This window comes from Mastacembelus armatus, chromosome 7 (genome assembly GCF_900324485.2).
Source record: "Mastacembelus armatus chromosome 7, fMasArm1.2, whole genome shotgun sequence".
Lineage (NCBI taxonomy): Eukaryota > Metazoa > Chordata > Actinopteri > Synbranchiformes > Mastacembelidae > Mastacembelus > Mastacembelus armatus.
This window is the reverse complement of record NC_046639.1, coordinates 10,406,275-10,419,374: the sequence shown is the minus strand read 5'-3', so window position 1 is coordinate 10,419,374 and position 13,100 is coordinate 10,406,275. Positions and strand designations below refer to the sequence as shown.

The following is a 13,100-nucleotide window of genomic DNA, read 5'->3' as shown; positions in this document are numbered from 1 at the left end:
CCTGGAAAAACAGTCTACTAACATATAAAAAAGCTCTCCGTAAAGCCAGAACTGCATACTATTCATCACTAATAGAGGAAAATAAGAACAATCCCAGGTTTCTTTTCAGCACTGTAGCCAGGCTGACAAAAAGTCACAGCTCTGTTGAGCCCAGTGTTCCCTTAGCTCTCAGCAGTGATGAATTTATGAGTTTCTTTCTATACCTGCAATAAATGAATCTTCTACTACAGTAGCTCTTGAATCATCTGTAGGACCTCAGTTATGTTTAGACTGCTTCTCTCCCATAGATCTCTCTGAATTTACATCAGTAGTTGCTTCATCGAAATCATCAACGTGTCTCTTAGACCCCATCCCGACTAGACTGCTTAAAGGCACCCTGCCATTAATGAACTCATCTTTATTGGACTTGGTAAATTTATCTCTAGTATCAGGCTACGTACCACAGGCCTTTAAGACTGCAGTAATCAAACCTTTACTCAAAAAGCCTAGTCTTGATCCAGGAGTCTTGGCTAATTATAGACCAATATCCAACCTGCCATTTATTTCTAAAATCCTAGAAAAAGCTGTTGCTAAGCAGCTATCAGACCACTTACACAGGAATGAACTATTTGAAGATTTTCAATCACGATTTAGAGCACATCATAGTACAGAAACAGCACTGTTGAAAGTTACCAACGATCTTCTCTTAGCCTCAGATAATGGACTTGTTTCAATACTTATCCTCCTAGACCTTAGTGCAGCATTCGACACCATTGACCACAACATCTTATTACAGAGACTGGAGCATGTGATTGGTATCAGAGGAACAGTGTTAAAGTGGTTCCAATCCTATTTATCGGACAGATTCCAGTTTGTTCATGTCCATGATGAACCTTCCACACAAACAAAAGTTAGTTATGGAGTTCCACAAGGCTCCGTGCTAGGACCGATTCTGTTCACCCTGTACATGCTTCCTTTAGGATATGTCATTAGGAAGCACTCTATTAATTACCACTGCTATGCAGATGACACTCAGTTATATCTATCTATTAAACCTGTTAACACAAACCAGTTAACCAGACTTCAAGCCTGTCTAACTGACATAAAGGCCTGGATGACCAGTAACTTTTAACTTTTAAACTCGGAGAAAACAGAAGTCATTATATTTGGGCCAAAAAATCTCAGAAATAACTTTTCTCAAATTATAGCTTCTCTAGATGGCATAACCTTGGCCTCTAGTTAATTACTCTTAATCCAGAATGCCGCAGCCAGAGTCCTGACAGGAACTAGCAAGAGAGATCATACTTCTCCTATATTGGCTTTAGTTATCAAGCTCCTCTCCTGTGGAACCAGCTCCCAGCCTGGGTTCAGGAGGCAGACACTCTCTGTACTTTTAAGGCTAGACTTAAAACCTTCCTCTTTGATAAAGCATATAGTTAGGGCTGGCTTCAGGCAACCCTGAACCATCCCTTAGTTATGCTGCTATAGGCCTAGACTGCCCGAGGACCATCGGTGCACTGAACTCGCCTACCCTAACCCCCCCCCCCCCCCCCCCCCCCCCTTCCCCTCCCCTCTCTTCTCTCCTCCCACCTCATGTATATTCCACCATTGAATGTCACTAACCTTGTGCTCTCTCTCTCTCCCCTAGTTAGTGCTGTCTCCCTCTCTCTCTGTTCTCTCTGTACCTTCTGCAGGTGTCCCTGGTCCTGGAGCTGTATATCGCTGATGTGCAGTTACTGGTCCCACCAACCTGCAGTGTCTATTTGTTGTTTATTGTTGCTGTTCTTTTCTCTCTGCTCTATCCACTCACCCCAACCGATCGAGGCAGATGGCCGCCCAAACTGAGCCCGGTTCTGCTGGAGGTTTTTTCTTCCGTTAAAGGGAGTTTTTCCTCTCCACTGTCGCCAAGTGCTTGCTCATAAGGAAATTGTTGGGTTTTTAGTTTTAGTTTTTGTAAAGTGCCTTGAGATGATTTGTATTGTGATTTGGCGCTATACAAATAAAATTGAATTGAATTGAATTGAATCTTGTCCACATATCGTTTGAGTGCATGCAGTGTCTATTATTGTTGATTAAAACACTCTAAAAGATAATTCTCTGTTCTCTCTGTACCTTCTGCAGGTGTCCCTGGTCCTGGAGCTGTATATCGCTGATGTGCAGTTACTGGTCCCACCAACCTGCAGTGCCTATTTGTTGTTTATTGTTGCTGTTCTTTTCTCTCTGCTCTATCCAGTCACTCTAACCGGTCGAGGCAGATGGCCGCCCAAACTGAGCCCGGTTCTGCTGGAGGTTTTTTCTTCCGTTAAAGGGAGTTTTTTCCTCTCCACAGTCGCCAAGTGCTTGCTCATAAGGGATTTGTTGGGTTTTTAGTTTTTGTAAAGTGCCTTGATTTAATTTGTATTGTGATTTGGCGATATACAAATAAAATTGAATTGAATTTAATTAAATTGTCAAAAAAGAAAAAAAACCCAAAAAACAAAAGCAACCCCAGAAGTTGTTTGCACAAGCCGCTTATTATGATCCATACTTACATTTTAAGCAATATCTAGCAGTCTGGTTAGACGTCATAAATCAAATCATAGATATGGTTAAACTATGGGGAAATGCGATGATATATGTAGTATGTATAGTATATACAGAGCAAGGAGGTTGGGGTGGATGGATGCTCTATGAAACATCAGACTTTCCAACAACAGATGTGTTTAATTCCTGTGTGTCCTGTGCTTTCTATCAGTCAGCACTGTAACCCAAGGCCCATTCTTTCCCTAAATGTTTTTTTGTAAGCATGATGACAATGAAGGTGTATGATATGGTAACAATCATGCCAGGAGTATTTACCTTTGGAAGCATAGCCATGGTTCAGCAATGCATGGCAACTATTAAATTGCTTGATAACATACGTGAATAAGTGAATGACAGAAGCTATTCTGAGATCTGTGTCTTGTCAGCTCTACCTCCTAAACCACAGTTGCTTATTTTAAACCAAACTACTTTCCCTAAATCTATTCAGATCTGTTCTTAGCCTAACAGAAACTTTACTGCACTGTCAGGTCATAAGGTTTATTTATATATTTTATAACAGTGAACTGTGTTTACCCACAGCCTATCTCCTACTGTTATCTACTGCTATTTCATAAAACAAAGTGATGAAACTGTCTAGTGTATATAGTTGCCTACACTGAAGGACACTCAAAATCTGTTGAATATTGTAGTTTCTGAACACAAAAATGCAAAATAACCAGGCCCCTCCCATCCTCAGCTAAACTTTGCATTTACTGATCATTAGCAAATATTAGCATGGTAACATACTAAATAAAGATGGTAACTGCAAAACATCAGTACAATAACACTTTTATTGAGAGGATGTTAATATGTTGAAATGAGCATTGAGCTCAAAGCACCGTTTTGATAAAGTGGTTATAGGATTCACTGGGTGAGACACAACACACATGCTGTTTGGGTTAATGAAAATAGCTGTTACACTGGATATCCTCACTTCCTGCACTGCTGTCTTTGTTCTAACTATTCAGTAATGAAGCAGCTTAGTTATTACCAAATAAAAGAAATCTGACAATGTGTGCAGGCTCATATTTGGATTGTCTTCAGGGGCGAGCTTCTCTTACACGTAAAGAGATCACAAAGTTCATGCCAATGTCAGACATGCTGCCCTTACACCATGGAAACCAGAGGGAAGAGAACGATAAAATGTCTGGTTGAAGTTATAGTTACAACTATGAAGTTATAAAATAAAACAGTGGAAATATTTGTTCTACATAAGCCTTTTCAGCTTCTATTATGTGCTTGTAAAAACATCAGCAAGATAAAATCTTGTCAACTTAACTCAGAAATTGTTAGCGAAGCCCTGTAAGGTGATTTGACTTGTAGACAACTGGGCTGGTGTATGTTTCAGCTTGTGTTAACCTGTGTATACTTCGAATGCCACAAGGCTGGAAAGAGAGGGAGGAGAGGAAAAAGAAGGGGAAAGAGCTGCGAGTGGAGGTGTGCGTGTGTATGTGTCTGTGTCTGGAAGTGGAAATGGGCAGTAGGGAGGAGGAATGTGAAACATTTCTAATGCTTGTCCAGTGACTATTTACACGGTAGTCAGCCCATGACATCAGAGTCCAGACTTTATAAATGCCAGGAGGCACACGAATGAGCAGTGAGCAAACAGCTGCACTGGTCGCACCACACTGTCACACAGGTTAGTGAGACAGACTGAGGTCCATCAGCAACACAAGCTCCCATGGACCGACTGCTGAGTGACTATGTGATAGCTGTGGCTGTATTGCTGTGCATGGCTACACAGGTGAGACCTGTTCTTGCTTATTTACAGTGGGTAGTTCTGAATGATGTAACTGTCTTCTCTCTGCGTGTGTGTGAGAGAGAGGGGGGCCTAGAGGTGCAAATAATTAAGCTGATTTGCTTTGATTTTTCTTTTTTAAGTACATTTTCTCTCTTCAGTTTGCACTTTGAGTGCTGAAAGAAATGCAACACTACCCTGATTTGAAATGGATGACACTGATTATAGCCATACTATCTAGACAGAAAGGCCACACACAGCTGAGAGTGCCAATATGATAAGTAAGGTTTTAACTAGTAATGCTATATATGTAACTGCAATATCTTTTGTTTCCTGTTTGTACTGTGTGAAAAACAACAATTCCAATCAATGTTCACCAAATCTAAAATAATGCCATCACATTGCTTGTTTTATCTTGCCAGTAGTTCAAAACCCAAACATAAAAAGCAAATCCTGGAAAGTTCATCAGATTAGAGAATCTTTGTTTTGTCTAAAATGATTGGGCTATTTGATCATCATAATACTTGCCAAATATTTTTCTGTAAGCAATTGTTTCAGCCTTAAATATAAGCAAAAATACTTGGTAAAAATTATATTTATGTGACTCTAACAATAAATTGTATGCAGCAACTTGTCAGTTAGATCATGTTGCTGGGCAGTACTTAAAGACAAGTGCTGGACTGTATTTTAAAGTCTTTGTCAGGAAACCTTGATGGGTTTCATCTTCTCTGGTTAAGTCAGACTAGGCTTGTCCTGTTTTGGCTTAGAATCATGTAATTGAAAACAGTGATTTGGCCTGACAGTTTTTGGATACCAGAATGCAGTTTCTGAGAATACCAATAATAATTTCTGTACACTTTCACATATGAAAATAAAATAATGAAGATAATTATTTCAATGACAATGGTAATTCTGGTGGTCATGATAATAACAATGTTCTTTATATCACAGACCTCATCATTCTTGCATCCTCTGCCTCTGTGCATGTTATTCATGCAGGTGTTGTGCCAGCTGTGTGACAGGCCGTGCCTTTGCCGTGATCCCTCCACTGAGTGCCCCGCAGGAGTCCCGCTGGTGCTGGATGGCTGCCGGTGCTGCTGGGTGTGTGCCCGGCAGCGAGGCGAGTCCTGCACTGAGATGTTTCCCTGCAACAGCCAGAAAGGGCTGCAGTGTGACTACAGTGCCAGCTTCCCTGGCAATCCTGGGGAGTGTGTCAGTGAGTGCCTCTTGTAATGAACAATATTCAGGCCAGTGTCTATAGGTAGAGCGCAGAATGTATGGCATGAATGGGGTGGGGGTGATAGTGCCTCAGTCTGTCTGCATAAGCAGTATGAACAGTTAATATTTAACTGGTGCTGGTTAATATTTAACTGTTCATACTGTATTGTATTTGAGTCTGCTCAGGAAAGCAGGATGGCCTGCCAGGTGGCAGTGCTCTGCCAGAACTGAAAAACATTTCAACTTCTATTTCTAGTGCTGTGTTGACACATTTCCAGTAACGACCACCCTTTGACCATAACCGATTGCAGAGACAACACAGATGGATTAAAAAACAGACTTGGTAGAAAGGACTGTTTTTCCTATAAAACTACCTAACACTGAAAAAAACTGCAACTCTTGTGTCCTCCCCTGTTACACAACCCTCAAGACCTTTTCACATCTTGATTCAAATTTCCACATTAATCACAGCACATGCACTGTTTTTTACAGGTAAGGAGGATCTGGGCTGTGAAATCAATGGCATCACCTACCATGAGGGCCAGTCATTTTACCTCTCCTGTGACACTTACTGCCACTGCAGAGGTGGAGGGTTGAGCTGTGTGCCAGCCTGCCCTCTTACTGGTCGTCTTCCTACTCCAGACTGTCCCAACCCACAGTTCATCCGGCTACCAGGGAAGTGCTGTAAGGAGTGGGTGTGTGAAAACCTCAAAAACACAGTTATTCAGGATGCCATCACAGGTAAACGCCACAATGTATAGATTTCAGTTGTCGATGTCAAATCTATCTGTGAAAAAAGAACATATCAGACATACCTTGATGTAAGCTTTAATTTATACTTTAAAGTAGAAGTTTTACTAGCAGCAGCAGTGAAATATAATACCGCTTCATGTTGGACTCTGACATGTTTGGCATTTTAGGAAATATGCTTATTCACTTTCTTGCCAAGTGTTGAGAGATGATCGAGATGAGATGATTGCAAAACAAATATAAAGCTAGGACTTTCCCCTGTTCCCAGTCCTTATGTTGAGCTAAACTAACCACGTTCTGGCTGTAGCATCACATTTAATTAGCAACTAGTCTGGTAGTGAATTTATTAAGTGATTACATAAATTAAATATAACCCTTAATGTTAATTGGTGATTCTTGAAAGTGTTGCGAGGTGGACTTCTGATCTCTGCAGAAAAGCAAGTATGGTAAATGTATGTCATCAATACTGTATGACTGGATTCCTCAGCTACAACTGTTCTCATTGTTCACTGGTTGATCAGTCCTCATGGCAGCCTAATCCTTCCATCATTTGAATGTGATTTGTCACTGGTGGTCGTCTGGGCGTTCTTACTGGAGCATTTTGCTTTAAAATGGGGTGTGTCTAACCACTCCTAAAGTCCAAATATAGGAAAACTCCTAAAGTACAAATATATCTAACATTTCTTTAGAAGAGTCAAAACATACTCTTTCTCAGTCATTAAGTTTCCTAACAACAACCAACTGCAGCTGTGAGACAATTAAACACACGAAGAGACTGCATTACTCTTTAAGGGGAGTGTGTATGTGAGAAAGAAATGAAGCCACTCCAAAAACATCTGGAATTTTAAACACGGAGTCAAACCACATTATGAGAACACTGAAGGAACATTTTGTTCCCGTATTCAAAAGTTGCCATGTCACGCCCTAAAACTAGCTGATTATCGTGATTTGTGCGTGTAAGTTTTGGAAAGAGCAAAAAATTGCCTTAGGTTTTTAAATTCACAAAAATCCAAAGCTCTCTCTGAATGGAATGGATTTTCTGTGAGTAAGAAACAAAGTTTCTGGAAATGAGTCACAGACAAGTGGCATCAGTCAGCATGTGCTTTGGTTTAATTTAGAGCAAAGGTTGGTAATTGTAGTTCAGCTGCTGATTTGGCCTGCTTATTAAGATGTCAGCAGTTGGAGCTGCAGCAGTGGCTGTGACACATGGCTCAGTGAGTAGTAAGTAAAGTGAGGTAGGCTACAAAAACAATATTTTTAGTTTGACTGTGGCTTAACACTGTACGGTGACATCATTTTTAATGACTATTGCAAAAAAACATCCAGAAATTCACTTGATTGTCTTTATAACTTTAGAACATGCCTGAAAATACTCCCATTTGTATGGTTTTTAATTATGAATAAACAATAATAGTAGACAATAGTTAATGCTGTTGATCCCAGTTTCGATGGATTGTTCACCAGTCTATCACAGACAGAAAATTTGAATTTGCCTCTCATTCTGTTTTATTTGGTTTCTTTAGCCAGGAACCCTGTCAGGTTGTGGCCTGGTCTTGCCAGGGATCACCCTCTAAACAAATTAGTCCCCCCTGCCCCCACCTGTGTAGAGCAGAGCACCCAGTGGAGTGCCTGTTCCCAGAGCTGTGGTGCTGGGATCTCTACACGGGTTTCTAACCAGAATCCTGCCTGCAAGCCGCAAGTTGAGACTCGTCTATGTAAAGTGCGGCCTTGCCACGCAGTTCAGCCTGCCATCAGAGAACCAGTGGTAAGCTCCAACTACACACTGCTTCCGCCTGCTTATTTCTATAGCTGTATGTTGAAAGATTTCATGTTCCTGTCATGGCTTTAAAGCACCAATTCAATAGAATCACAAAAGATGCTTTTGTTTTTCCTATAGTTTTGAAAGGATGGATTGCAACTGTAATGCACTAGAATACAGGGAAACAAACTTTTTAGAGATGATTATCTCAAAACCTGAGGACAAACTGTGCGCACAGCTGCCACACAGAGGAGGTGTGAAAATGTTTTTGTGGTGAAGTAATCATTTATCAACACACATTTTTAGAAATTACTTATCAAAATATTTCTCAGACACTACACACTAAGATGGAGTGAACAGAAATAACAAAGTCAAGCAAGACAGATTTTTATCATGTTGTGTGCAATAATAACATTCAGTGCCAGTGATTGAATTAGCAGGTGTGTTCTTTTGCAATTAACATTTGCACTTTTATTATGTGACTTATGATCTTAACCATGCCCTCATTATAATTTTCACTATGATAACTATTATGTTCTTCTTACCAGAAGACATGTAGGCATCTAGGTTTATATTTATTCCTTGTTATAATATGTATAATAATTTTAAGTGAAACTATAGTGTGTTTATTTCAGTGAAATATAGATATTAAAATGTTTTTCAAAATAAAAGTCCTATGGTTACTTAGTTGCTATTTTCTGTCTTCCAACTGTTTATGTGTGTGTGCGTGTGTGTCTGCTTTCACTGTGGGGACTGCAGGAGCAGTGCAAGGCCAGCTACACATCACCTGGTCCCATAAGGCTTGTTCACCAAGGCTGCTACAGCACTCGTGCCTACCAGCTTCGCTACTGTGGACAGTGCACAGACTCTCGCTGCTGCATGCCAGAACAAACCACCACCACTGACGTGACTTTCCGCTGCCCCTCTGGCAGACTTCTGAAGAGAGCTGTGATGATGATCCACTTGTGTGTCTGTCACAACAACTGCCCCTACTCACCATTCAGTAACCCCGCTCTGTGGGGATATAGACCCTGATCAGTCTGTGTGAGCATTGATTTATTCACATCTGCATGATGTCACTGATTGATTCAGGGGCTGCACAGCGAGAGTAATCTCTAATCCTCTGATCAATGGACCTTTAGAGAGAAAATGAGTAGTGTCGATAAAAATAGTTTTCGATGAATGTTGACCTTTTTGCTTGAACACCCTTTGTCAGTGCTTATTCACAACTCCTGGTCCTTTGTATTGGGAAACCATTATCCTGGTGCTTTTGACCTTATTATTATTATATTATTGCAAATCATGCAAATTTAGTTTACAATAGTAAAGCACATTTAAAGTGCATGACAGGAAGGAGAAAAAGGAAAGGGGGAGCAAATGATAAGACAAAGATGAAAATACTGTTTATAAGACAATGGAAATGTGTAGAATCCATAAACTAAAAGTTTAGGATATAAGAAAGCAAGTAAGTTTTAGGATTCATTGTAATATGTGCACTGAGACTTTCTCTTTATAATTCTGAGGATACAACAACTTAGAACTGTAAAGTATAGAGCTACCTGATGTCAACAGCCAGTTTTAAAGCACTAAAACTGGTGTGATAAATATTATATAACCATTGCGAGTTCTGGAGCATTTTCAGTCAGGTGTTTTCTGAGGCTGTGTAACTGCATTTCTGCTGAGGCAAAGAATGTCTTGTAATTCTGAATATTTCCCCTGGCAAATCTAAACTATGAACGAAGGACAACTGACCATGATGTGAATTAGTCAAAATGATAGATTTTTGATATATTTACATTACATATATGTCTCAAAAAAGTATGTTATAGATATATTAGAAATTTATTTCACACAGAATGACTCTATCATACTGTTTTCTAATGTTAGCAATGCAACTTTTAACTTGTATAGTTTTGTTCATGTTTGATCTTGCACTTCATCTTCTGTTTTGCTGTAAATACTGTAATTCTGGAAAGGTGTCTCCTGTGTATAGTTAAAAAAAGTTAAAATATTTTACATATATCATTAATTTTTACTCCAAGTTATTGTAGTGTTTTAATGGATGTTTTATGACAACTTATGTAACTTTTTTCGTACCTTCTCCCAACATTTTACTTTGTCATTCCTCCTTCTGCTTGCTGATGAGATGATAAAAACCAAACAGCACTAGAGCAGTATTTTTTTTTTTTTTTTTGGATTCCAAATGAAAAATGAAACCAAATAAATAACTTACTATTCATCTTTTTATTACTATCTTTTTTATTTATTTCCAGTCTACATGATCTTGTCACACATCCTGACATCTAGTGGATTAAATATATCTGAATCACCTTCACACCTGCTGCTTTATCAACGGCATCTTCTGAAGGTAATTTTAAATTTTGACGTGGCGGTCCAACCAGAACATTTGTCCAGGATTGTCAAGCTGACAATTGACAAATGCTGGACACCGAGGCTGTTCATGGTGGAAGTGGGATGTCAGAGATTCCTAGCAAAGCGTGCATGAAATCTGATGACAGAAATTAGAGTGAGGCCCACAAGAGGAAAACAGCTGCTCAAAGTTTAGGAGAAACGGCAAGAACCCTCCTGTTGACTCTGGAAAAAGAGGGAGGGCACTAGCTGGAAACTTGCAGGAGCAGGGCAGTGACTTGACGGCTACTGCCTGCATGCCGACCTGAGAGAGTTATGCTTAAAGTGTTATGTTCCAGTTAAAAATGGGCAGTACAGCACTTGTAGGTTTGTAGCATCTGTGTCTGTACTGTTTACATTGTGTTCTCTTGGCTGGATAACTGCTCAGACAAGAGTGTAGTGTACTTACGCACATGGAGGTACTGAGAGCTATTACTGTGAAGAGACCGTATGTTGGTATGTGAACATGTTGCTGAATATGGCCATCCCTAATAAAGCAGTTCTGTAGTACTTTCATACATTGTCATACAGAGGCAGCAAAGAGGAAAGTCATGCCCCAGAATGATCAACAGAGAGCACCACTGCCTTACACAAACCTGCTGAACATGCATGGCCACAGATCAAAATGTACAGTGTGTCAAAGTATAAGGATATCTCACACATCTCAAAGGTGAGCAAGTCAGACTGACTGAAGAGGGTAAAAGAAATGATGTAGAGGAGTGAAATATCACTCTGTTCATGGAAGAATCTGCTTCTGAAGCACAAATCTTTATTAATTCAATTCAATTCATTTGTATAGCGCCAAATCACAATACAAATCATCTCAAGGCACTTTACAAAAACTAAAACTAAAAACCCAACAATTCCCTTATGAGCAAGCACTTGGCGACAGTGGAGAGGAAAAACTCCCTTTAACGGAAGAAAAAACCTCCAGCAGAACCGGGCTCAGTTTGGGCGGCCATCTGCCTCGACCGGTTGGGGTGAGTGGATAGAGCAGAGAGAAAAGAACAGCAACAATAAACAACAAATAGACACTGCAGGTTGGTGGGTCCAGTAACTGCACATCAGCGATATACAGCTCCAGTACCAGGGACACCTGCAGAAGGTACAGAGAGAACAGAGAATTATCTTTCAGAGTGTTTTAATCAACAATAATAGACACTGCATGCACTCAAACGGTATGTGGACAAGATTGGTTAGATCATTATATTACTGCACTAAACCAAACAAAGACAATGGATTTTTAATGACAAACACACAACTAAAGCCTAGACATGGAAATGTGGTCTATTCTATCAAGAGGTTGAAAATTCCTGCCAAACATCTGACTTACCAGGTAAGGCTGAAACTGAAGTTGTCCCAGTAAATGTTAAAGTCAAAAGTCAGTCTACTTTATTGTCAATTCTGCCACATGTAGAGCACATACAGAGAATCGAAATTTCGTTACTCTCAGACACTTGGTGCATACAGATGAACTCTAAACACTAAATAGTGCAATGTAAAAATTACAAATAAGGGCATGCAAAATACACTTAGATAAGATAAAATAAGTACAAATAGTATAAGGCATATAGCAGCTTAGCATACAAAACCAGTGCAATATACAGTATAAACAGTTCCCACTGCTTCTGAGCAAAGCCCCCCTGAAAAGAGCAGGAACAGCAATGGACATTGAAAATGACAAGTGATCTTTTACCAACCTGTGGAATGTGAAAGTTTACAAGTGCTGAGTGGTGCCTGTGTTTCAGGAACTGTTTCCGGGTAAGTGAATCACTTCCTGTTGCAAGCGTGTTGTGCTGTATAGTTCGTCTACAGATTAGCAATAGACTAGCTTTAGTCTAACACACCTGAAAACTAAGTAAACTCTCTAAATAATTCATTAACCGCTACACATTCCGGCACTAGTCAACTACCTTTCTATTTTGACCTAGCTTAGCTAGCTAGTAACATGGCTTCTCCCTCTATCTCTCTCTCTCTCATGTGCCACATGATTAGTTATTCCTCTGCCTCCTTTAGTGATAATGATACTTGTAATAAGTGCGAGGTTCTGGTAGCTTTGGAAGCGAGGGTCACTGATTTGGAAGCGCGGCTCCGCACCTTTGAACAAAAACCAGCTAGCCTAGCCCCGTTAGCTGGTGTGGAGCCACCGGGCTCAGGCTCAGGGTCTGTTAGCGGCCCGGAGAATTAGCCTGGGTGAAGGTCCGAGGGAAATATACTCCTAAGCAGAAGCCCACGGCCCATCACCTGCTTGTTCACGTTTCTAATAGATTTTCCCCGCTCAGCGACACACCCGCTGAGAAACCACTCTGATAATTGGTGATTCCATAGTCAGAAACGTTAGAGACACCAACGACCATAGTCAAATGTACTCCTGCGGCCAGAGCCAGCGACATTGACTCAAATCTGAAGCTGCTGGCTAAGGCTAATCGTAAATAAGGAAAATTTGTTATTCACGTCAGCATCAGTGACACCCGATTATGCCAGTCGGAGGTCACTAAAATTAATGTTCAGTCGGTGTGTAACTTTGCCAAATTAATGTCGGACTCCGTAATTTTCTCTGGACCCCTCCCCAATCTGACCAGCGATGACATGTTTAGCCGCATGTCGTCGTTACGTCGCTGGCTGTCTAGGTGGTGTCCAGCATACGATATGAGTTTCACAGACAATTGGGCCACTCTCTGGGGA

General features: G+C 40.4%; 1 protein-coding gene across 2 annotated transcripts; it reads left to right on the top strand.

Moving 5' to 3' along the window:
* The first annotated feature begins 3,960 nt into the window (after window positions 1-3,960).
* On the top strand, window positions 3,961-10,104 carry ccn5 (cellular communication network factor 5). 2 transcript variants are annotated; one of them, XM_026332810.1, is made up of 5 exons: window positions 3,961-4,285; window positions 5,279-5,495; window positions 5,990-6,238; window positions 7,771-8,012; window positions 8,769-10,104. In XM_026332810.1, the coding sequence occupies exons 1-5, from the start codon at window positions 4,223-4,225 to the stop codon at window positions 9,039-9,041; spliced, it is 1,044 nt and encodes a 347-aa protein (XP_026188595.1). In that variant the 5' UTR covers window positions 3,961-4,222; the 3' UTR covers window positions 9,042-10,104. The 2 variants fall into 2 exon arrangements, with proteins under 2 accessions (XP_026188595.1, XP_026188594.1); XM_026332809.1 differs by having other exon boundaries at window positions 8,766-10,104.
* Window positions 10,105-13,100: the final 2,996 nt, after the last annotated feature.